This window comes from Odontesthes bonariensis, chromosome 16 (genome assembly GCF_027942865.1).
Source record: "Odontesthes bonariensis isolate fOdoBon6 chromosome 16, fOdoBon6.hap1, whole genome shotgun sequence".
Classification (NCBI taxonomy): domain Eukaryota; kingdom Metazoa; phylum Chordata; class Actinopteri; order Atheriniformes; family Atherinopsidae; genus Odontesthes; species Odontesthes bonariensis.
The window spans coordinates 18,364,969-18,390,687 of record NC_134521.1 but is presented as its reverse complement, the minus strand read 5'-3'; the positions used below and the strand labels follow the sequence as shown (position 1 = coordinate 18,390,687).

The following is a 25,719-nucleotide window of genomic DNA, read 5'->3' as shown; positions in this document are numbered from 1 at the left end:
GCCACACAAATGGCTTGAGTAAATCTATGAATATTATAAGAAAAAGCCTAAACAAGAAATCAAATAGCGCCCTCTGGCAGATAAACATATCAACTGAAAACTGATAGAGGGCCAAATGCAGAAACAATGCATACACACCAAAAACAAGTCTACGTCTATCCTTCACACAAACGGGTATTTATAAAGAAAAAACTGTCTTGAGAATGTGTGCAACTCTTACAGACTGTACACAAACATTTTTAAAGCTACATAATCCTGATATAAGGTGGAAACAGGAAAAGAAACCACATAATTTGGTCATATTACAGAGCTTGAACAATTGGATTCAGCTTTTTTTTTTCAGCTTTTTTTCCGATTGTTTTCACCATTAGGCTCCTATTTACAGTAATTGTGGATTCAATGAATAACTGTACAAGATGTTCGTCTTCTGCTGTAACCCTGATGTGACGTGTGCGTTGATGCCAGTTTTGGCTGCTGGTTGAATCCGACCTTTTCTTTTTTTTTATCTCAGCAGGGTGCTTTGCTCCTAAGTTTTTGCTCGTAATCTCCCTATAATTGAGGAAAGTAAACGGGTTGATGAAATATACTTGCTAAGACAGCTAAGAACAGATGCTGTCCTGAAACCAATGCAAATTTTCATAATTGTTAGTTAGTATATATTCATAAATAATCAATTGATTTAGTTGAAAAAAAAGCCCCAGTGAAATGCTCATTGTAGGAACTTGCATTTTCCTTCAGCTCATGGTGACCTTTATCAAGGAGTTGTTTTGAAGTTATGAATACATTTTCACAATCTTAGATAATTATTTTCCTGTCAAAAGACTGAGGAATATGTTGATATATCAAGAACTCCTACTAGTTTTTGAGCCATATGTTGCAAGCAGCACAGTGGAACCGATTTGGGAAAATGACAAAATTAATTGCCAAATAAAAAAGAAAGAAAGAAATGACAAAATAATATGAGGAGGTTGTAGTTCAGGATGTGGAGTGGTTGTCTTTCATTTGGAAGATTGCTGAGTTGTCCCTAACGTCCCCAAATCACATGCTGAAGTATCCTCGGGCAAGGTAGTAAACCCCACGTTGCCTCCAAATGTGTTCCTCACATGTAAGTCACTTTGGATTAAAGTGTCTGATGACTGACTGTAATATAAAATGATAGCAGTGATAACAGTCTGAACTTTTTATCCTCCTGTTACATTTAATGAAAAAAACGAGTAGCAAAGTGTTGATATTAGGACAAGGTGGCAAAGACGCCTAATTCCACACTAAACATAATGAATGTTGTCTACAGGAACCGCACAAGACCACAGAAATGAACACACAGTTGAACTGAATACTAACGTGCAAAACTCGTTAGTATTCACGTGTTTCTAAACTTGCTCTACCGTTTATTCACACCATAGTTTTTCTACATCCCATAACAAAAGAAGGCACACAGCTCAACAATGGTATGCTTTCATACCTCGGTTCGTCCCATCCTATCTGGCCCATGATGCCTTCCATCCACATTAGGTTTTCGCGCACCACAGAGAAGAACTGCACCTTGTCGGTCACTGAAGTCACCTGGACGCGACTGGCCTCACAAGAGCTCAGCAGCTCCCTCCACGCCTCCATCACTTCCTGTTCCTTCACCATGATGGCCTCAGCCTTCTCGCCAGCGTAGATGGTCCTCAGTTGGCCCGCATTCTCCTGCAGTTGCCTCACCTGCAGCAAAACAGTATGGTGGCAGTTAGTTTCTTCGTCTCCCTGGAATAAGAATCTGAATAATAACTTTGAAGGAATAACTGTAGAAAAAATTGAACATTTATTTGGGGTTTTGTGTATTGAAAATAGAATAAACAAGTCCTTTTTAATATGGACTTATTGAGAATAGAGTTTGTCTTTTGTGTGTGGGTTGGAAAAAAAGACTTTTAGTGAAATTGACTACTCATTTCATTCCTCCTGAGCAGATAGCACATAACATAACCGATACAAAGAGAGAAGTTCTGTCGCTTGCCTGTGCAACTAGCAGTTGAAGGGCATGCTCAAAGGAGTGCATGAGTCTCTGCAGGGTGGCCGGATTGGTGATGTTGGCTTGGCACGCCCTCACCTCTGGCAGCTGCTTCATCTTCCCTGCGATCTGAGCCAAGACCTACAACACAGGAAAAGCGGCGTCATCACAAGTGCTTAAAATAGAAGCCGCACATCACGACCAGAATGTCTACCTGAACAGGTTGATAAGTGTATCTGAGGCAAAGCCGAATATTTGTTTTCACTATACCTCTTTGCAGTCAGTGAAGAACTTGTGCAGCTGGTGTGACGCTAACAGCATCTGTCTGCGGGTCTCCATTAGTTCCAGGAGGTCTGCCCATGATTCGTTTAGACCGTCTTTCCACTCGGCGATTGTGGCTGCATCCGAGTGGCCACAGTCGATCATCTCATTCACCATTTTGTTCACCTGCTCCATGCGCTGTTCGCCAATGCTGTTGGTTTCTGAGGCAAACTTAGTGAACCTCTCCTGAAGCACCTGGAATACAGAAAACAAACAACTCATACTTATAAAGCTTATAAAGCACTGTAAATCTATACTTCCATTGTGGAGCTTGTATCATGATTTTTAACACGGTGGATACTTTTCATTCTGTTAACTACCGGAGGCTTTCCTCCATCCTGATTCTTCTTTGTTTATGTTGTCTTTAACTCAGAAAACAGTTTCGGTCTGTGGCCATCAATGATGTTCCAATCCCCTCAACCCATTTCACAGGAGAGGAGTCACAGGTGTCTCCAGTACCAATATATTTTATGTTTAATGAATCTAATAGAATCTGACTACACTGAAAACATTGCTGGCACTCTTACAGCCAAAATGATTAACCACTTCATAAATAAAACAACCAGCAATTAAATCTGTGTGGAGAATAATGATTAATTTGACTATTACATGAAATGTATTGAACGTGTGTGACAGACAACTCGTGAATGAAACATGACACCACACTGTCAAGGTTTAGAGGAAAGGATGGAGCAAAGAGACGTGGGGGAGGCCCCCCAGAGGGAAGCAAGGCACCACATCAGCAGAATGGAAAGAACACACTTTCAGAGACCTGCTGATTACAATATGGCACTTTTTTTGTGGCCATAATTTAAATGTATAAAGGTGCATTTTGACTGCAGGAATATTTTCCAGGAACTAGGGTTTTTTAGGGTAATGCTTCCCAACATTTTATCCTGTGAGACCTTTCTTTACTATCCACAAAATGGCTCCCACCTCTTGCCCAGTGGCAGCTGGGATAGGCTCCAGATCCCCTGCAGCCCGGAACTGGATTAAGTGAGAATGGAAGATGGATGAATGGAGGTATTCCACCTATTTGAGGCTGGAAATGTGGAGTTCCAAGACTTAATTTCTTTTTGAGTTATGTTCATATGTTAAGTAAATCAGTGTTCAAATTGGTGCAGAGTTATTGTGTGCATGAAGACATACACACAGTGGCCCTAGACTGTCTCATCTTTCTTTGAAATTGTTGTTGCGCCCTGTTATACGGTTTCCCGACTTTGTACTGTAGTGAGCACATGAATAATGTCGTCTTTGCAGAATGTGATGTTTGATTCAGGACTCTGCATCCACTTGTGTTATTGGAGAAAGTGAATGAGGTACGCAGTTTTTACTGAAGACATAAGAGTCGACTCTTCATACCCACTTGTAGATGTGCTTTACAAAACACACGTTCAAACTATGTACTTCTGCGTGTGACAGCTGTGTTTCTTGTGTTTATTTCACATGAAGACCTTTTTAGGATTTTTACACTTTATTTGATTTCATTTGACAAATCCACTGTGTACCTTGGGCCTCAGTGGAAATGCAAAAGGCCCAGTTCAGAAATAATCTTTGAGGTCCTTGAAAAAGCTAATTAAATATGCAGTGCTCTTGGTTGATATGCATCTTTAGTTGTAGTTAAATGTTGAAAACTTGGTTAAAGGATTTGTTTCGCAATATATTCCTGAAGTGAATATGCATAACGATGTAATTATATAATTGTGGTTGATGGCGCTGCCTCACAAATGTAAAACAGACAATAAAACCTGACATAACTGACCGTCACATCCTCAAGGTCCTGACCCAGGTCGGTAGAACTGGCCACGGCCTCACGCTCAGTGATCCACTTTTCTAACTCCTCTACCTCCTTGTTGAGTTGATAGAGCCAATACTGCTGCTCCAGCTTGATCTTTCTGTGCTCCACCATGTCCTTCAGCGACACATACAGTCGGTCTATGTGGGACTGCTGCTTTGTAATCTGCTCACTGATTAAGATTAAGAGAACGCACAGTGACACAACCACAAGGCAAACATTTACTGACACTCCATGCTCAAAGACATATGAAAAAGAATTGTGTCCTGATATGTAAATTATTAGAATTGAAAGTTTCTGCAAAAATGAAACATTATCTATCGAGGGGGTCAGGCCCCACCTGTCTGGGTGTCCTAGTTCCAGCAGACGCTGGCATTGCTGGGATAGCATGCCCACTGTCTCTGCATATGTTTCCACTGTTTGCTCCAGAGCCAGGTGGGACTTCAGCAGATGCAGGGTGCTTGCCTCATCCTGAAAAATCCACACCAAAAAAATACCAAGGCATATTAGGTATGACTTGTTTACTGTGATGTAGATTTTTGCCAGAAAATACCTCCATGAATGTAAGAGTTGTACATACTGTGCCTTTTTCTTCATTGGCTAGATGGAGTTTCTGCCCAGACAGCCTGGACTCCACTTTAGCTGCCTCACTATAGTACTGCTGTGACTGCAGCGTAGCATCCAGGATCACAGACCTCCTTTCAGTCTCAAGCTGCAAAACCTCCCACAGCTGGCGCACGTGCCCCGCCCCCTCACGCACAAAGTCCACCTCAGGAGTTCTCAGCGAAGCAATAATTCTTGCCCGGTCTAGAACCTCCTCAACCCGAGCCCGCCTCCCTGTCAGCTCTCTCTGGAGTGTCTATAGGACCAATCAGAGGTAAGTTCCAAGGCTGACAATGATTAGATCATCTTTCAGCTGACCATGGTCAAATGTCATCCATGACACTTACCTGGTTCTTTTTTACATGCTGTTGTACACTCTGGAGGTTATTTCCGTAATCCTTACAGGAGGCCAATGGAAGCCTCTCCTGGATCCACAGCTATCAAAAAGCAATCACAAGCAGGTTATTACATTTTTCAGAATGCACATTTAAGAGCAGTTTTTAGTTCATATTTATATATACATATATGTATATATCAAGAACCAAAAGCCAACAAGAAGAAGTCCAGTTGCCCTTATTCCAGCTCTTAGGATAACATTTAAGGGAACTAAATGCAAGATCAGACATGGAAGCTGCTGCAAAGACAAAATATCTTGACGTTCAACATCATGCATCTTAGTTCTGTATTACCAGAACAAACTCTGGCCAATAGAAAAGAAGAGCAAATATTCAAAATTAACATGAGAACAGAGAAATTAAGTGTGCGACTTACTATCTCATCCTCAAGGTCCTGGGCAACCTGATGCATTTCCTTGGAGGCCAGCAAGATGCGGCGTCTCTCCTTCAGGGGCTCAATGAGGCGGACGATGCGGGTCTCCACCATGCCTGACTGCTCGCCGGCCTCCCTGTCACTTGCCATCAGGCCTTGCTGGGGTAGACAGAGTCCCTGGAAACTTCCCAGCTCACCCGCATCTTTGTAAAAGTCTCCTATCTGAGACTCCATGGCCTGCACCGAAGGGAAGCGAAAGGTCATGTTACAGACATATGAAGGATGGCCAAACAAACGCTGTTTCCATATCATAACCTTTCAGGGTTATATAATGGTTTGCCTCTATTAAAGAAAAAAAAGTAGCATATGGTGCATACTTTAATGCCACAGCAGTGTTATGTTATGCATCTCAACAAGCCATTACAGAAGCTGCTCTGGACACATGACAGAGCAGTGCAAAATTATGTTAACTACAATAAGCTAAACTACAAAGTTTGTCATAAACATTAGCTAAATCAAGGCAAATTAGAGCGTTCACTGGTAATACAAACATTTCTCATGTGTGAAGAGAAATATTCCTGTTGGATAAAGTAAAGGTAAGGGAGAAGTAAAAAAAAAATATATATATTTTTTTACACAATAAATAAGGAGAGCAATGAAACTAGGATTCAGACAAGCACTGCAGGCTGCACAAACTCCAGCCTTTTTAGCCACAGTTATTCTAACTAAAAGAACCTAAAGGGGTTTGCTTTTCTGCCAGAGTTCACTTTGTGCAGATGAACAGACAGGAATTCACTGATTTAGCTGTAACAACAAACACGACAGTGTGGCGTTCATTTTGGACAGGAGGATTATAAACCCCGAGATTTGATGGCACTCCAGGTAGCATGTAGACGCTGGAATCCAGTGAGATTAAAAAAGACAATGGTTCACTCTGAACAGCTCTCTCTGCTGTATGTCTCCTTAGGCATACAGACGAGGTATAGAACCAGACAACGACAAAGTGCTGAGATACATAAGTCTTGTTTTCCAATTTAATAGTTTGTCTTTCCCTCTTGATTTATCCTCCCTTTCTCACTCTGACGTCTCTGGCATCTAAAAATCACACACTTCTTATACAGTGTGTGATGGGACCAATAGCCTTCCAGTTCCTCATTGGGTTCTGGTTTTGTTACTGTTTATTAGGCCAACTCTACCTTTAGATTTGTGATACTCTGACATGTGAGGGCAAACTTTGCAGTACTGTGAAAACAATGTTAACAATCATTAGCTAACATCGCTAACTCAGCTGCACACTGGCTCGGTCCTCCATCAGTTCTCCCCCAAACCATAAATTAATTTCTTTCATATGGCCAATATTATTCCGAATGCTTGTCCTTTTTTTGTCTTTTTGTCACCTCTTAGACCCATAATTATAAGGGTCTAAGAGGGTCTGTCATATAGTTGTGCACTCACATTTTTTATCTCTTCAGCATCAAAATTCTTGCGTGGATCCATAATTATCTGATTGTTATGAGTTTATTGTTAAACTGATCCTGCCTTAGGCTACATGACTGCTGAGCTATGTTTTTGTGTGTACAAAATTCTAAAATACTAAAACATACTTTACTTCTGAACTGAAGCTCTAAATGTTATTGTTGTGCAGATGTGGAGATATATTTTTAAAAAAAGCTAGTTCTTGCTACATGTTAATTTGTCTTAAGTCACTTGATTATTCACCTTCAAGTTGTACTTTGGTTACAATTTTGAGGAGCATTTAAGCCCTTTACACTGTGTTAGACAATCAGACAAAAGAATTTCAGCCCACACTTGTAACGTGCAATTCAAGTTTACTAAACTTCAGTGAAAACTGTTGTCTGCTGAGATTTAAGAATCAAGATCCAAAGATGTAATATACTCCATTTCTACACCACATATGGACTTAAAACACTTGAGTTTATGGACTAATATCAGAGTAGGGGAAAAAAAACAAGATACTTTTAAACTGTTTATTAGTCAGGTGTACAGGTGAGCTACAGAATTATTGCACTGCATTAAAAGGGTAAATATACCACAATTGAAGCCAGACTATTTAATCAATGTTTCTACCTAATTGATTGCACATGTGCCACTGTGCAGGACAATATGCTTGGCAAGATGGATGATACACGGACGTCCGTCAACAACCAATTGGTGGCAGTATCTCAGCTAATATGAGGATTTCTCACAGCTCTAAATAATTTCAGTTTCTGTCACACCCCCTCAACAGATGAGATAGAGCCAACAGCTTCTCAGAGAGACCAAAGAGGACCTTGAGACTTGCCTGGAATTTCTGGAGCTGCTCATTGAAGGTGGGCAGATGGTGTGCCTGTTCCAGCTGGGGCGGCTGCTGCTCCAAGTGGGAGAGCTGGTTGTCGAGGTCCGAGTAGCTCTTTACCGCAGGCTCGGGCTTGTTTTTTTCAAAGAGCTGACGGGCCTTGGCCTTAGTCGTGGTCTCCAGGTCGGACCAGCACTCTCTGATCTCCACCAGCTTCTGCTGCACGACTAAACGCAGCTCCGGCTTCTCCTGGATCAGCTCCAGACCCTCCTGGATAGAAAAAATGAGAGGGTTTATGATCACTTGATAAAACACTGCTGTACACAGTTATGCAGACATTCATTTACTGTGAGTTTCTATGTGTTTTTGCAGGTGTTAAGTTTATCCTGTTTTAAAATGACATTATATGAGGGACTGTCATTTCTTGGCTGAATACTTTATTTGCTTTCCACTCATATTCTGCTTTAATGTCAGGTTTTGCTTTGAGGGTAAGTTCTTATAGGCTGAAGTGATTGCTGCCTCAGTGCATATCTGTCCACCATTTTAGATTTAAAGCACAAGGTACAACTCTTTAAACATTGACATTCATTATCGGTCAATTTTCTCTCAAGAAAACAGCCCAGTTTGAAATCACTACCGTTGCACCAAGAGTATACTGTAAAAATATCATGCTACACTGCACCATAAACCTGCAGACCTTGTTTCGATATGCTGTATGTAGCCCAGCATGTCAGGAAGGAACTGGGAGCATAACAGACAATGCGAAAAAAGTGAGTGGCTAAATTCAGGCTCGTCCCAAAAATAGCTCGGCACAACAGATCTCCGTGCTAAGTCTGGAGCCCCCCTGTTTGCAGATATGCAGGTGTATGGAGCAACGTTTGGCCCCGGGCTGACCTAAAAGTCACGCACACTACGTCTAATAAACCCCCTATCTGTCCTTCGCCTGCGCTTCTCTGCTCTTCTTCCCTCACTAAATCTCTGGCTTTGTTTATAATGTGATCGGGATGAGAAGATGCAGTAAGATCAAAAAAGCTTGCAGCATTTTCCTTTGTGTAAATTAAGCTTTTTCAAGGGATAAATTCGTTCCGGTCTCCTCCAGTAACGAGGAAGGAAGAACAGGGTGGTTTCCATCTATGACAGGATTCAGAGAATTTCTGCATCTGTTTTAGAATATCTACATGGATTTGAAGAAATGGAAATGTTGCAGTTTTTTACATATCTAAAGAAAAAATAATTTGTACTTTGTGTTATATGATGGTGGGAGATGCATTCAGCTTTTACTAAGCTTATATCATAATAACAACCATGCATACGATGGGTTGTATCTTCTAAATCCTGCTTCTTTCCTTCATCTTTCAGAGAGTTGGACCTATATCGTATGGCTTTCATAATGCAGTGCTGCATTCCTTCTCTTGGCACAAGCTCTCTGCTTAACTGCTGCTGGTGCTCACTCTCTCACATCCCTCTCTGGCTGCTATCTTTCCTCAGCCTTGCTTTCCCTCTCATAATGCAGAGCCAGCAGAAAGCAAGTCTCTCCCTCTCCTGGCTTTACTGACACACGGTGTGAAGCAGAGGGAGAAGCAATCAGAGAGGGGGAGGAAAGAAGAGAGGGAACAGGCAAGCTACAGGAAGAAGGAAAGCAAAAGGGGAAAGAATAAAAGGTTTATGGAACAGGAATGAGGCTGCTGGTGTGCTATGCTCTGCGACTGCCTGAGAACGGTTGGATCCAAAAGGCACTTATGACGTGAATTTCCTAGGCAGTCATGGCTAACATAGTGCGATATTTTGAAGTCTACCACAGAGAAATTCATGGTCTTTTGGCAACGTTGTGTTGCCAAATTTTGCATGCTTTGTTACAATGCTGATGCAGCACAGTGAAACCGTGGGTGGGATTAGTGAGCTTGCTTTATACAACTTGCAGAGCATAACAGCACCAACACAAAACTAGATGACTCTTGTGTTTCTCTTTCTCAGCAGGTATCCCTGGTCTGGTATTTTGGTGTTTGTTGTCCCCTCTTTCCTGTCCTGTCAAACCCCAGCTGGTCGAGATGAATGGCCACCCTTTCTGGGTCTGGTTCTGCCAGAGGTTTCTCCCTCTTAAAAGGGAGTTTTTTCTTCCCACAGTCGCCTCTAGCACGCTCAGGATGGGGGATTGGATAAAAAGAGAAGTTTAGTTGCAATCTGTTGGTTTCCTTTGCGAGGCTACTTTTTTTTAATTGGCTTTGTACATATGAATTGGACTAATTTGGAGTTTAATAGATTGGATTTGATTCTGATTGTATTACAATGAATTGGATTCTTATTGGCTTTAATTGGATTGTAACTTTGAAGTGCCTTGAGATGACATTTGTTGTAATTTGGCACCAAAGAAATAAAATTGAATTGAATTAATTGAATTGAATTGACTGCCCTACCTGGACAACTGTTTCTGCTGTGAACTTCCTTACTACATTTAATGGAAAATTAGTAGGTGCGACAAAATAAGAAGAAATCTATGGAATAGTGTACGAACAGTCCAAATGTACGGAATCAAATGGTAAAGATCTAAATCCTGCAGGAGATTAAGAAAAGACTACGGGAATCTAATAGGCGCTGCCATAATGTTTCAGTTAGAACCTATATTGGTAAAATTTGCATCCATACTACACTCATCAATCTTCCTACCATTTTCCACATGATAGTATTCATGGAATGCATGCACTGTTACATTCCAACCCACTTTCTCTTTAGATATAGACCAATATCTTGACACTTCCCTTTAAAATTCCTTGGGCATTATTAAGTTTTCACTGTTCTGTCAATGATAACAAACTGCACATGCCTAAATGTAACAATACAGCTCCAAACCTAATGTCAACGCTGCTGTTTTTCACTGGCAGAGAAGCAATATTTTTTTCAGGGATGCAGTATTTTCCTCCTACCAAAAATACAGGCTTCTCATCAAACCCTGACACTTCTATTTTGGTTTCATCCATCCACAAAATATTTTACCAACAGAGTGAAAACAAACATTACATCTCAGACGAATGCACGCCTTGTGTTGGAGTAATCTCAGCAACTACTCCTGCAGAGGTTAAAGGGATAGTTCGCCTCTTTTGACATGAAGCTGTATGACATCCCATATTAGCGATATAATTTATGAACATTGACTTACCCCCCGCTGCGTCCTGTGAGCCGAGTTCCAGCTGAGTTTTGGCGTCCACGAAGCTAGTCCGGCTAGTTGGCTGGGGCTTGAAAAATAAAGCGTCTTGCTTCTCAAAAAAATATGCGTTCAAAAGAGTAATACATTTGCATCACAAAATCGTTTTGCATGAAAAAGTCAGACCTCACTTCGCTTGGCGCTATTTTTGCCTCCCTTGATATCAATGCATCAAGCCACCTAGCGATAGCTGCACCTGTTACGGTGTTTGCTGCTCGGAAGCAGGGGAGTGCTCGGTCTGCTCTTCGGTCTGCACAGTTTTACATTGGACGCATTGATATCAAGGTAGGCAAAAATAGCGCCAACCGAAGTGAGGTCTGACTTTTTCATGCAAAACGATTTTGTGATGCAAAACTCTTTTGAACGCATATTTTTTTGAGAAGCAAGACGCTTTATTTTTCAAGCCCCAGCCAACTAGCCGGACTAGCTTAGTGGACGCCAAAACTCAGCTGGAACTCGGCTCAGATGACGCAGCGGGGGGTAAGTCAATGTTCATAAATGATATTGCTAATATGGGATGTCATACAGCTTCATGTCAAAAGAGGCGAACTATCCCTTTAACGACAGTAAATTCATCAATAAAACCTCTTTCATTTGTGCCATTTTATACTTCCACAATCATTTGTTGAAAAGCTTGGACTTGTAAATATGTACATAACAACGCAGTCTCACTCATGAACATGTAAAAGCTATGTTGGTCAACGGTGGAAAATGTAGCAGTTTTACAATAAAATCACATAATTTATAAAATAGCTACAATTTCAAGGCTCCAAAATTATTGCATAGCTACATTTGCCTTTAAATAGTGACATGGCTATGATTTGTATTATATGAAACTGTACAAAATTCATATTTATCACTTTTAACATCCACAAAATCACTTGTTTGAAGGTAGGTGGGGATGGCTGGTAGCATTAATGCACAGACAGATCTGAGTTTGAATGCCATCCATCCCTGCATTTTCTAAAGCTCTTTAACGTTTCTACTTTGTTTCATTTTTTAATTGTATCATATTTTTGTCAATATTTATTTAGATTGGTTCTATCTACTTGTGGGATGTGTATGAAAATCTCATCATGTTATGGGTTATATTTGTGGGAATTATAGAAAATTGTTCTATTTTATATATATCTATTCTATAAATATTTTAAGCAATATTTTATGAGACTGGAAAGTCCATGATTTACTCTACTGGTGTAAAAACTATAACATTTAATCTATACTTGTACAGAGTCTTTGTAGTCACCAGGTCAATAAATGAGCTGAGAATTCGCTTGCAGTTGGAGCAGCTCCACTGCTCAACAAATACTGTTAATACTGTTATAGTGATGTTTACAGGTAGCTTTTTTATTGCAGGTGCATCACACGACTGATCTGGGTTTTTAATATGCAAGATCAAATGACCACGACAAGCTTTTACATTTATAAAGTAATATGGCAAAATGTGAAATAGTGTTGGAACCAAATATTCGTATCCATGCTGATGGAAATAAATTTATTTACCAACATTTTGATTTCTTTTTATTGTATAAGCCACCATGACTTTTGAATACCAGTCTTTTTGGATGTTGTACTGTTGGAATTATCTCTGCAAGTAACCCAGGCACTTTTTCACATCTGCTATGAATAATCATGTCAAAAGGAGCAGCTTATTGAGCTTTACAAAGCCCAAATAATGCCTGGAATAAGAGTTCAAATCCAAATGAGCTGAAGAGATGTCAAGGATACAGAGAAGAAACAAAATGGAGAGAAAGGAGGAGGAAATTTAAACAATTTCTTGCCTTGATTGCCATGGGAAAGGTGAGATTACTGGCAGATAAAATGGACAAGCTTGGAGCCCTGACAATAAAGCAGGAATATCTGGAGGGCAATATTATTTGTTTCACCAAGACGTGGCTGCAGAAATGACTGTAACACATTTCCATCCACCTTTCAGACTGTATGGGCAAATCAAAACTGCAGACAGAGAGATAACAGATGATAGATTGCAGTGTTTGTTAAAGACAGATGGTGTAATCTGGGTATGTTACTGAGAAGGAGTGCCTCTGAATGCCAGGTTTTGAACTGCTGGCTGCGAGTTCCTGTCCATGTCGTCTACTGAGAGAGTTCACCTGTGTGACCTGCCAACGCTGTGTGTGACATCATCAGCTAAACAAAACCCAAATCCATTCATATTTCAACTCTCTCTCTGATTTACTTCTAATTTCCTATGGATTTTTGTCTTATTTTCTTTTATTTTCAATTCATAACTATAACACATCTATAGCGATTACATTTTTTTTTGATCAAATTGAATTTCATTGGATGACTTTCAAAGTAATGTACAAATCCCATAACCAGGTAAGTTGGGAACTTTTTTTGTTAATTAATTCACACCTTTGTTTAACAGACACAGATCCAAAGAAATTAATTTTAGTTTCTCTCTTATCAACTTGATTGTATTTTGAAAACTCAAACTAATATAGAATATTATGTCGACAACACAAAAAAATTTATGAGAGATGCATGTGTTACATCACCATACCTAATGATGACACTTTTCATTGTTTTGGGAACTACTTCTTAGATGCTTAACATCTGACATCTGCTTTTTGTCCCATAATCAGCTGAAACATCAACTCATCTGACCACAGAACACACGCCCAGTTTCTGTCTGTCCTTCTGGGATGAGCTTGTGTCCAGAGACTGCAGTTTTTCCACTTAAAGTTGAAGTGTAGCTTCCTCCTTGCCTTCCTCCATGTTTTTGAACTGACGAATGATTCTTTGAGTTGAGTTATGTACAAAGTCGTGAGCCACGACACATCCTGGCTTGGAAAGACTAACCCTTTGGTGAAAGCTTCTTTATACCAAATCCTGACGCCTTCACCAGTTCCCAATTATTCTTCTGATCGTAGAAACTTCCAGAATATTGTTGCTTGTGTTTTCTATTAACCTTTCCGTCTTCCTTCGTCTCTCTCCCAACTTTTTGTGTGTTACTGGAATCAAATTCTATTGTTGTTTATATTTTCTAAAAATGATGGTCAATGAAGAAAGTATAGACTTAAGCTGTTGGATTTTTGAAATAGTCCCAACATCTCTGAAAATGAGCATGTATTCAACGGTAGACTTAATATGTCTCGTATATGTAGGGTGTGTTCAGAAAATAGAGCATAATGTAATGAGACTCTCTATTTCAACACTGTTTTCCGAAACCCTAACCAAGTAGTTTTTTAACACCTTAACCAAACCACATACTTATTTATTTCAAAATCTAACAAATGGTAAATGAAAGTGGAATCAAAGAATGACTGAAAACAAAAATTACATTTTAAAGAAAAGTAAGAGGAGAAAGTATGGAGTTGTATGATAGATAAGCTCAAATGTCATTCTTTACAGTTGTGCGTAATCACAGTCAGACCTCAAAATGCCGACTGTTTAGCCTGTTCCCTGAAGTAGTCAGCCAACAAAGATCACTCAAAGAGAAATGTCTGTAATAATCCTGAAGGTTACAAAAGAAGCCAGGGTAACTTCTAAGTTACGTGTAAAACATGGTGGTGGTAGTATAATGGTTTGGAGCTGCTTTGCTGCATTTGGGCCAGGCTGTCTTGATATCATTGACTGATCAATGAATTATGAACTATACCAGCAAACTTTAAAGGCCTACAGAAAGGTGATTTTTTGCACAAAACTGAAATAGCAGATCGATTCCTTATATACCATGGAATTTTTTTATGATTTTAAAATAATTTTAGGCCCCTGGATAGTCCTGATTAGGCCCAATAAACTATCACCACATTTGACTCGAATTTGGCAAACTGGAACGACAGGTGCGTGACGTCACGAGTGCCAGCTGCTGGAACAACCCCCAGTAGTTCTAGTAGCGAAGCCAGCAGTTTGCCAGACCTGGACAGCTTCTTCACAGTAAATTTCGATGTGTGCCGCGGGACGTCGCTTGGAAATATAAAACGTTGGGTTCAGTGCAGTTTTTATTGCGAGTAGATGTACGAAGTGTGTGTGTTGCCCTCAGCACCAGCAGCTCACACCACCGGGGACAGAGGAAGCAGAGAGACCTGCGGTCGGACAGGAATCCACCTGGCGGAGAGCGAACACACTCTCCGCCAGGTGGAGAGTGGAAATCAGCCGGCAGAGCGATCATGTCCACGTCGGGGCTCTTGACGATCGCTCTGCCGGCTGATTTCAGGGCAACCATCCCGCGGTGTGTCCGCTCTCCGCCAGGTGGATTCCCCCTGAGTGTCCGCACCGCAGGGAGCTGAACACGGCGGGATGGCTCCGGCTGATTTCACCAGAGAGGAGGCAGGCGGACAGGGAGGCACAGACACAAGTTCCGACCGCAGGTCTCTCTGCTTCCTCTGTCCCCGCAACATTTGAAACTTTTCAGGTGAGAAAGTAGTCGTTTAGATCCCCAACGTGTTGAAAACCTGACAAAATACCGACTGTTTACCATTTTGTTCCAACGAATTCGGCGCTGCTAAAGCTAGCCGCAGTGAGTAACGCACTTCCGGTTATTTTGACAAAATAAAATACCCGTTGCCTTTTATCATAGGGAAAGCCATTACGTGCTGTTGTTTTGAAAACAGGAAGTGAACCTACCCTCGTTGTAGCTGGCTTGAAACTGCCGTTTTGACAGGAAATGACGGTATGCCGGGTTGCCGCCATCCTGCAGTGCTTCTTTGATTTCTTTGCTTGCTTTTGATTTCTTTGATTGAGCCCGAAAGTCGCTAAGACGCTAGATTATTTTTTTTTGTCGCCAGAGATGGCCAAAAGTCGCTAAATTGGCAACACTGAGGCAGCCAGGAAAAACCATGGCACTTGTGACGTCGCACGGAAGCCCCGCCCCCAGTCTGGAATTCCAGGAAGGTTTCCTAGCGGCAAATTCAAAATCGCAAATTTCATGCGTTTATGAAATGTTTTGGTGTAGAGTCCAATGATCATTATTGTTCCTCTGTGTATGTATTATCATTATGTATTGGGTGTAGTGTCAGCTTTCTGTAGGCCTTTAAGGGTAAATATAAGTACATCTGTCTGCAGCTCAATGTAAAGTGGGCTTTGCAGGAAGACAACAACACACAAGTTATTCTAAAAACACTTTTGTTTCTTTTCTATATAAATTGACCCAGTATTACCTTTTCTTTTATTTATGCTGCACAAATAAAAAAAGATTGAAATGAGTTGAACTAATCCAGAAGAGATTATACTTTTGATGGGCCAAATTTTGGAGGGACCTTCACCTTCAAATTTGTAGTTGCAACACAAGGCTTTACACAATGTACTTAAAGAAAACATCCTGATATTTTTGCCACTGACAGTCAATCTAATATAATATCACTTCTCTAAAAAATAAATGACAAAGTAAAAGTATTTTCCCATTTTTTCCTACTGTGACATGTGAAAATGTCTTAGGTGGTCTGGTTGTGGAATTTATTATTTGCAGCTTAATTGCAGCTTTATCTGTGAGTACCAAAGTACAGCTATTGCGTATGGTAATCATGTTGGGTATTTTCCAATGAAAGTGCACTGAGATGACTTTGTATTGGGTACCAGCAACTCTTAAGACACTGATGACCAGTTCAACAAGTAACCATTTTGAGTTATATAAATAAGCATCGAGCAGGGTTGGGGAGAGGGGAGGCCCCCCTCTTCTGGTCCAAGGCCTCCAAGGAACAGAGAAGAGCCATGGTGGTGGCAGAAGTGGCAAGGACGGAACAAGATCGGCTACCCGTCAAAGCAGTGTCCCAAAGCCGGCAGGGAGGCTGGATGTCTTGGGAAGGCGTCACAGTCAGGCCCATGTCATGGGCAGATATGTGGAAAACCCCCCAAGCCAGACTCAGCTTCCTAATCAAGTCCACCTATGACACTCTGCCTTGCCCCCGAAACCTCCACCTATGGTTTGGTGCGGAAGAAAGCTGCCCCCTGTGCAACACCATCAACGCAAGCCTCCAGCATATCCTCTCAGGATGCAAGATGGCGTTGTCGCAAGGCCGCTACAGGTGGCGGCATGACCTGGTGCTGAAAAAGCTGGCAGAGGTGGCAGAAGCATGCAGGCAACAGGCCAACAGCCAACCTCCTGCCCCAGTGAGACGGCCCATCCCCTTTGCTAGAGCTGGGGAGAACCCCAAACCCACCCACCAGAGAGCAACACCAAGACTCCTCTCACCCGGTGGAGAGTGGACCATGAGGGTTGACCTGGGGAGACAGCTCCAGTTTCCCAGGGAGATAGTGGAAACATCACTCCGGCCAGATCTGATCTTGTGGTCAGTCCCAAGCAAGACCATCCTGATGGTGGAACTCACTGTCCCGTGGGAACAAGGGATGGAGGCTGCCAATGAACGCAAGCGTTCCAAGTATGCAGACTTGGCGGCAGAGTGTCAGGAGGCTGGCTGGAAAGCCATTACATGCCCTGTTGAGGTGGGGTGTAGGGGCTTCGTGGGCTCTTCAATAGTTCGCCTGCTTCGAGACATTGGCTGTACAGGAGCACGGAGCCGGAAAGCCATTAAGGAACTGGCGGAGGAGGCAGAGAAGGGCAGCTTCTGGCTATGGCTAAGGAGGAGAGATAGAGGGTGGGGCAGAACACCTAGGGCATCAGCAGGGGGTGGCAGGTAGGGATACCAGCCATTGCTCCGCCACCAAGAGATGTACTAGGGTTAAAGGAGCGAAACATCTGTGACTGGTGCTCCCCAGCTGATGACCCGTTCCTGCCCATAGGTGTTTCAAGGGAGCACATTTGCATAGAGGGCACTGGTGGAGGTGCGTCAGGCAGCAATGCCTAGCAGGCATACCAACAGCCTGTATCTTCAAATGTGTGTTCACTAGTTTGATACGAATCTACAGTAAATGTTCAAGGTATTGGCTTGTTTATGTGTTTACAAAGTGCTGATCCCTGATCCATATTGAGGCTTGGCACAAGGTCAGCTGTGAGCCCTCTTGTAACAGAGAAGCACCCACAGATCCTCCACATGCACGAGTCAGCCTGGGGCTGAGCGGGTGGCTTCATGTGCTGAGTAAGTACTGTAAGAGAGAAGAGGAACGGGCCGCGGCAGGAACCCTTCCAAAAGGACGCAGAGTTCTCAGATCATGGCAGGGTGCGGTGTCATCTTTTCTCTCTGTCTCTCAGGTAACGACAGAGATAGCTGCTGAGTATATTAAGTGATGTTAGCAGGGCTATGGAGACATAATGGTCTCTTTAACTACCTGTAAGGGTCTACGAACACAGAGACTTGTGCCGGTCAGCACAGGTGAGCCATCTTCTGGACTCAGTGTCAATTTTTTCAGTTTATATCTCTGGTATCTGGCATTAAAGGTTGAACAAATGTGCTGAGGATTTAGAAGTAAAGCAGTGTCCTGTTTCACTCACCTGTTTTCATTTCAAACTAAAATGTCATTCGATGTAGATAGCATCTCCATATTTCCCTGAGTAGAGTTACATGAGAAAAATAATAAGTTCTTGCTTTGAAAAAGGACACTTGAAATATTTAGATTTGAATGCTTTCATGGTTTACTGGCTTAGTGATAGAAGAGCCATATGCCATAGATGATGTAATGACAATGTCTGGCCCAGATTCTGGTCCAAAAGCTATGTCAAGTTTTGCACCCGTCTCACTGTGCACGCTTTGTCTGTAGGTCCCTCTACATATGGTGAATCTTTGCTATGACCTCACCTTATACGTTTTAAAATATATATCTAATGTAATATATCTAATCTTTTAAAGGGATATTAAAATTGTGAATCATTCCAAACAAAGGTACTGTGCAGTTTACAGTTCAGGACAGACTTACTGGTATCTCTGTTCTTTTCGGCAAAAAGATTTGTATATCTTAAAGAAGATATGGAAATGCATATAAATATTGATATAAGATGTCCAAAATGACTAAACAAGAACAAAATAAACAGGATTTCATGTAGTTTAAAGAAATAGAAAAAAAAATTGTTCTCCACACACAACCACTATCACCATTCACTGATATCTGGCTGCAAAAACTTTGGCAACAGGCCGACAGCATTATAGGACTTCCATAAAGTTCAAGTTCAAACTGAAGTGAGCTTCATTTAAACATTTATAGACAAACTGAAGCATCGCATTCCCAAATACTCTTATCTGGTTCTTCTGTCAATGAAATATCGTCCCACTAAGACTGTGCTTTAGCGATGAAAGTGTTTTCAAATACTGGTCTTACCTTCGTGTTCTTTTCTTTCAATACTGATGCTCTCTCTAGCCTTTGCCTGTGTACTCATACTTGATCATGCAGTGTGGAAGTTTATGATAGACCTTTAAACCACCGTTCGAGATCACTCAAGGTTAGCCTGAAGCTCTAAAGCTCTTGGCTGGTGGTTTTTCCATAATCTGTACCAAAGTTTGCAGACTCCCCACAGCGTTTCATTGTTGAGCTCCTCAGTAGCAACACGTCCTTTGAGCTGATAACCCTGACGTACGGCAAAACTTGAAATAGTCATGAAACTTGAATGATTGATTCTTGTCCACAGATTTTATTTTTCTCTCTTTTTTCATGCTAATGTACACAAAACAAACTCCATACAGGAATGCTGTGTCACTGTGATGCTGTGGCTAAGTGTAGTGCTTTGAACCATAGGTCTTTGTGTGATATGACATTGAGACCAATACTAAAATTAATCTTTCACTTCTGAGTTATTTTCAGTCCATAGCATGGCAACACTTTTGCCACTTCCTAGTTAGGTTTAGACTAAACCATTACTTGGGTACCGTCAGAAAATAATCACAGTTTGGGTTCAAACACAGTCACACAAACACACAATCCGACCATCACCATCATGGATGCCATTTTTACAATTTACATGCAGATGCTCTCACGACCACAAGAGCTCACATATTCTTCAGACGCAACTATTGGCCGTATCTGAAAGTGAAAACACACCGAATCAAAATCTTCTTCACTGACTCCTAAGATCAACACACGAAGGATGCTGGATATATGAATCAAATGACCTGATGAAATACATAACTTTGAAAGATGTACTGGATTGCATTTAAAAAAAATACAGATTTGGTGGTCAACCACACGAATACAAATTTTCCCATTTTTGCTGTGAGACCAGACTGGACTTGTCACATGCCCTCATGTCTTCTCCATTCATTTTAAATGGATAGTGTGTCCAGATATTTCACTGGTTCTGTATGTAAATATTTTTTTATTTTGTCCAACCATCAGACCAACTAAATATATGAAGCAGAAAAGAAGCAGAAAAGGTGCTTCTGTCTTCCAGTGAATAAAAAAAGAGAGCATTATGACACTGTTGTGCACTGCTCAGCTGGCAATACCGAAAGAAAGACCGAACCCTCTGGAACTAAATCACAGCATATGTCACTCATGAGAACACAAATGAATATGTCTGCATACTCTGAGCACAAAAATGCGCCTAGACTGCGAAGCAACACAAGCCTATCACAAGCGATATTATACCTTGTTTGCATTGTGACTGATCAAAATCAAGGTGTTTGAAGGTGAGAGCACTGAGACGAAAACATGATAAACCCTAAAACACATTTCACAAATGGACAACCAAGATGGCTACAGAAGATCTCATCATTAGGTAATATACTGTGTTTAGGTTGTCTCAGGGGCTGTGGTTAAAATTAGTTTCCCTGTCCTATGAATATTTTATAATACAGCACATGCTACTACAATAGTGTGTAAAAATCTATAGAGTTTAATGGATTTCTAAATGTATGTAATGAAAATGGATAATTACGACACAAGGAAATGTCAACAAATGTTATCAGTGATGCAAATACAGTGAAGAGAGCCTGAAACATTTCCCCTCCTATGGCACAAGTATAAATGGAGAACTGATGGGAGTCTGAGCAACCTGAGTTATAAAAGGTACAAAACCCTGCTGACAGAACGGTTTTAACACAATAATTTGGGTGTGTGGTACAGCTTTTTTACCACTGAGATGCATGAAAGGACATTTCGCAGCTTTAATATCCTGAGAAAATCATGATTAATGTATAAGGTAAAATGGTGGAATTATGAGATTTCAGCTGCAAAAATGGTTTCTGTCTGACATTTTGCTAACATTCACAAATTATGCTTAGGGGCTGAAAGTAAAAAGGCCCGTCTTGGTTTACCCAGATCGCAGTTTTTTTAAAGATCATTCTGAGTCTATTACTATATCATCTGTTTAAATACTTAAAATGCCCATAAGCAAAAAACGATGGTTAATGCAAACTTTGTAGCTTTTACCCATATTTCTTGTCAGCAGGTTGAATTAATTTCCTAAATAACAGCAGCAATATAAATGTGACTTAAACAGGCAAAATTCACTCTGCAATAACCAGAATGGGAGACTCGTTGACTGATACACATGTCAAGAGCCCACCTGAGCTTCACTGTGTCAAAGTATGGAGAACATTCTGTGTGGATGGGATGTTGCCCTGTCTGGGTAGCAAAGCATGATGGGAATGAGAAAAAAGCAAACCAGAAAATGTTTTAATGATGTGAACTGACCTTACATCAGCTATAGCTATCATACAATATGTAAATACTGTGCTTCTGGCCTTCATTGCTGCAAGGTTAGCATGTTCTCTATATGATCCACTGTAGCCATCAAATGAAATTCCAATTAGTCAAACCTTAGTGCAATTAGACCCAAAGAACCACAGGGATCACACCACATGTGAAACTGAAAATAACATAGCTGCTCTATCAATATAACCTTGAGAGAGTAACAGGATGTCCCTGAGCTAAGGATGAAATGAAAGCTGAGTGATGACATTTCACCTAATTTTACCAATTCGATTATACTGCCACCACACCCACAACACTATTTCTCAGTCATGTGCTCTTCTTGGCATGTGCTCCCCCACCCTGCCTCCGCGGGTCACCTCCACTCACCTGTTCTATCTTGGCCAGCCATTCTTTATTGCGGGCCAGCTCTGCCATAAAGGCCTGGTGCTTCAGCCACTTCCTGTGTAGCTTTTGAGCCTCATCCCGCGCTGTGTCTCGGGCCATAAGCATCTTCTCTTCCACCCGCTGTCCCAATCACTCAGCTATGGGAGACGAAAATAGCCACCATCAGGAGCCCAACGCTTGAGCCAGCCCTTCTTTCTCCCTTTCCCACAGGACGTCCTGCCTGCCTCCTCTACGCAGGAGCCACCCACTCGGCTCTGCAGGGGCCTTGGTACCTGTGCTGTCACCACCCTCCCCAACCCCGACCAGACACCCTTTTCTGGGGAAAAAAAAAATCAAGATAAGCACCTCAGCAGTGGTAGCAGTGGAAGTACTCAAGCCCTTCCTTAGGGTCGCCCCTGGGTCCTTATGCCCTACCACTTCATGGATCTTGCGGTCCTGATGCTGCAGTGCCTGCTAGCCAGTCACAGAGAAGGCAAAAACAGCCAGCGAAAAAGAAGAAATGCGCCAGTGACAACACTAGTAAAGAACGACAAACAGATCCAAGATTCCGTGTGTCTTAGGGGTTATTTTCTGGCTCCGAATGTCATTTACAATCCAGCCAACAGTGAGGGTGTAGATGTAGCATAGCCACAGCAGAATCCTTCAGCAGGGGCAAAACCTGGCCATCCACCACTCGCCAGTCCCGGTCAATCTGTAGTCCTGTCTAATGATGCTGTAGACAGGAGGAGGAGGAAGAGTTGGAGTGGGAGGAGCAGGGTGAACGGGATGCAGAGGCAGTGCAGAGGAGGCTTGATAACATAAGCCATCCGCTCTTGAAATGCATCGTTCCCACCTCTGCAAAGATGCACACGCAGGCTGGTCTGAGATAGCACACTATTTCCTCTCCTGAGTTCCCCTTCCTCGAGTCCCCGTACGGCTCAGCCGTGGTTGCTGCATGCTGCTGCAGTCCTTCCCTCTCAGCAACACTCCCGTGTGTGTGTATGTGTGTGTGGTTGCGTGAGTGTGTGTATGAAAGTGTGTTCAATCACAATCAGCACTGCAGTGCCGGAGCAGAGAGAGAGCAAGAAGGAGGGGGGGAGGCAATGAGAGGAGAAGGGGAGACTGGGAGAGGAAATGGAGAAAGGGGTAGTACCAAGGCGAAAAAAAAAAGGGGAGAGCAAGTCAAAAGAGGGAAAAGATGGTGTTAGTTGGAAGGAGAGGGAGGGGGGTTAGTGAAACAGCAAGAGGAAGAGAGAGTCTGCGTCATCCCTCAGTGTCACCAGGGACATTTCTCTGCACTAGAAATGACTGCACTCGGAGCAGGAGCAGGATTTGGGAGGAAGGGGGGGGAGGTGTCGTGTTAAAACAGCTGAATGAGAGGGAAGAAGGACGCATGCACACATGAGCCACGGTGCAGCTGACTGATTCAGATCACTAATCACTCGCTCTCTTTAAGGAAACCTGCATGTGATGCTGTTACTGCAAATAAATCATTTTGGCACAGAAGCTGCAGACATTTTAAGATGTACTTAGGTGGATATCAATCCCCCAGAAACGAAATTATAGGTAAATAGGAAAGTTACACATTTTAAAAAATGCCTTTGGTTTAAGTTTAGGTCTGGGTTTGTGCTGCAGCTCTGGAAACATTTTTTATTTATATACTGTTCCTTAAAAATACCAGTTTTACAAATAGAATCACCATGGCATAGTGGTAATCAAAGTTTTATGAGGAAGTGGAGCACTATCTTCAACCACCGAGTTTTGTTGTTCAGGCTCGCTGTGTATTTTCTTTTACTTTTCATGTTTAGTTCATAATTTAATAGATTTTTTGCAGTTTCTTTTTTTTTTTAAATCAACATTTTTTTTATTAAGGCAAAGATACAGCTGCAGACACATATTAACAGATTTTTAGCAGTTTCTTGAACCAGTAAATCCTATACCTTTTATATTTAAAATCTTCAACACAATGCATCACGATAACTGCAACATCAACATTTTTAAAGTGAATTTCATCCCACAGTCACAGCAGCAGAGCGTCATCAGAACTCATAAGAAACAATAAATTACAAGTACTCCGAAACATATATCCTATGTATATAAATTAAGAATTTGGCTCGAACTGTAGGTACTTGGAGTTAAAAAGTCAATTTTGATGGTACAGTAATCTTTGTCATTGAAAATACATTTTTGTGCCTTCTGTTTATAAAAAACAGTAATGTTCACACTTATAGCATTATAAACAGCATTACAAAACATAAATTCAGATTTGTTACATGTATTTGCAGTGACTGTAAGTTTGGATTATGTTCCAAAGATTTCACTTTTCACAGCATAAAAACCTACTTAGCCTTAGCTGCCAGAGCCCAAGATCAAATTATTAGTTTTATAGTCTGAATGTTTGTGATGGATTGGCAACCTGTCCAGGGTGGACCCTGCCTCTCACCCAATGACAGCTGGGATAGGCTCCAGCAACCCCCGACCCTGAGTTGGATTCATAGAAAATGGATGGATAGATGGATGGTCTGCATGGTCATGGGGTGCAATCCATGCACAATGTAAGTGATTGAGATAATGAAAAAAAGTATTGTAGCTTTGACAAAATGCGAATACAGACGGCATGATTAAAATCTTTTTACAAACTGGATCTGAATGAAACTGGATCCAAACCAATTAGATTTTCTTTATCATATCTCAATTTGATTAGTATGAGTTACAGTTTCTGTTTGTAGAAAAAAAAAACATGTTTAAAACATCAAATATTTAACTACAGATATCACTAGAATTTGATAAAGTGATGCCTGTGATGTTATATAAAAATGTCTATGTACTATGCAGCTGAGGTATAAAACTTTATGGGCAGACCAGACTTTCCTGTGATACCCCTTTGTACCACTAGATGGGACATAAGTCACTATAGTGTCTACTCTGCCCTGGAGCCATAAGAAGGAACCAGTGGCACGCACTGTCAGTAGCATACAAAGAAATTGGTGGTAAACAGTGCAAAGAGATGAGTAGAGGAGCGAAAGTATAGTAATTACAACAATGGCTGAAACTCCTGACAAGCAAAATTATCTTTGACACCACCACCTCCCACTGAAAAACACATTCAGCAGCACTGATAAAAAATGATAGGACAGGAGGCAAAACAACATTGAATATAGGTGTTGCTTTCTTCACAGGAAGCAGCTTTTGGGTGGTAAAAGACTGAAATAGGACACAGAACATGTAACTTGCTGTGTTACAAATTACATGCAACACTGATGCGCTGCTGAGTATTCTCTTTGGTATGTAGGAATTACCAAAGATGAGCAGGTAAAAAAGAACGTCTTTTTGAATGACAGGGTGAAATCCATAGCGAGCAAACCCTATAATATAAAGTGTAGGGTAAAAAAAAAAAGAATAAAGATGTAAAAATGAATACATTCATCATAATTCATTTCATAGGAATGGACAAATACTGCCCTTTAGTGATTATTTTGGAAGACCAAAGCTACAAAATCAAACTTTAAGTGGTAACACAGTTTATGATGATCAAAAACAGAAGGACAGTCAAGTAGAAATGCTGTCTCAATGAAGAATTAGATTCTTTTTAAAGTCCAGTATTCACAAGTCATCACATAATCCAGTAACAAATGTTAGATAGCCACAGAGTTTCTTCATGGCCATGCTAAAGGCTAATGGAGCTGAATCTTATATGCCCACAATGAAAAGGCTAATTTGAGTGTTGTGTGTTACCACTGGGATTATTTTAATTAGTTCTGATTAAAATGGTATTTGTGTGTTGGTCTATGGGTTCTGTGTTAGGTTTAGTTGAGCTTCTATTGAGTTTCACGGTCTTTTGTTTATGCTTTCATGTTTTTGTTGTATTTCACAGTGCGTTC

General features: G+C 41.3%; 1 protein-coding gene across 1 annotated transcript in view; it reads right to left on the bottom strand.

Moving 5' to 3' along the window:
• sptbn4a (spectrin, beta, non-erythrocytic 4a) overlaps window positions 1–22,841 on the bottom strand; it is a 38,715-nt gene extending 15,874 nt beyond the window's left edge. Inside the window, exons 1-10 of the mRNA XM_075486506.1 lie at window positions 21,842–22,841; window positions 7,780–8,043; window positions 5,481–5,714; window positions 5,057–5,146; window positions 4,687–4,965; window positions 4,447–4,577; window positions 4,074–4,278; window positions 2,261–2,506; window positions 1,997–2,131; window positions 1,463–1,704 (exon numbers count right to left, since the gene is read on the bottom strand). Coding sequence (XP_075342621.1) covers window positions 1,463–1,704; window positions 1,997–2,131; window positions 2,261–2,506; window positions 4,074–4,278; window positions 4,447–4,577; window positions 4,687–4,965; window positions 5,057–5,146; window positions 5,481–5,714; window positions 7,780–8,043; window positions 21,842–21,964 — 1,949 coding nt within the window. The 5' untranslated portion in view covers window positions 21,965–22,841. The remainder of the gene's footprint in view (window positions 1–1,462; window positions 1,705–1,996; window positions 2,132–2,260; window positions 2,507–4,073; window positions 4,279–4,446; window positions 4,578–4,686; window positions 4,966–5,056; window positions 5,147–5,480; window positions 5,715–7,779; window positions 8,044–21,841) is intronic.
• Between the last annotated feature and the right edge of the window lie 2,878 nt (window positions 22,842–25,719).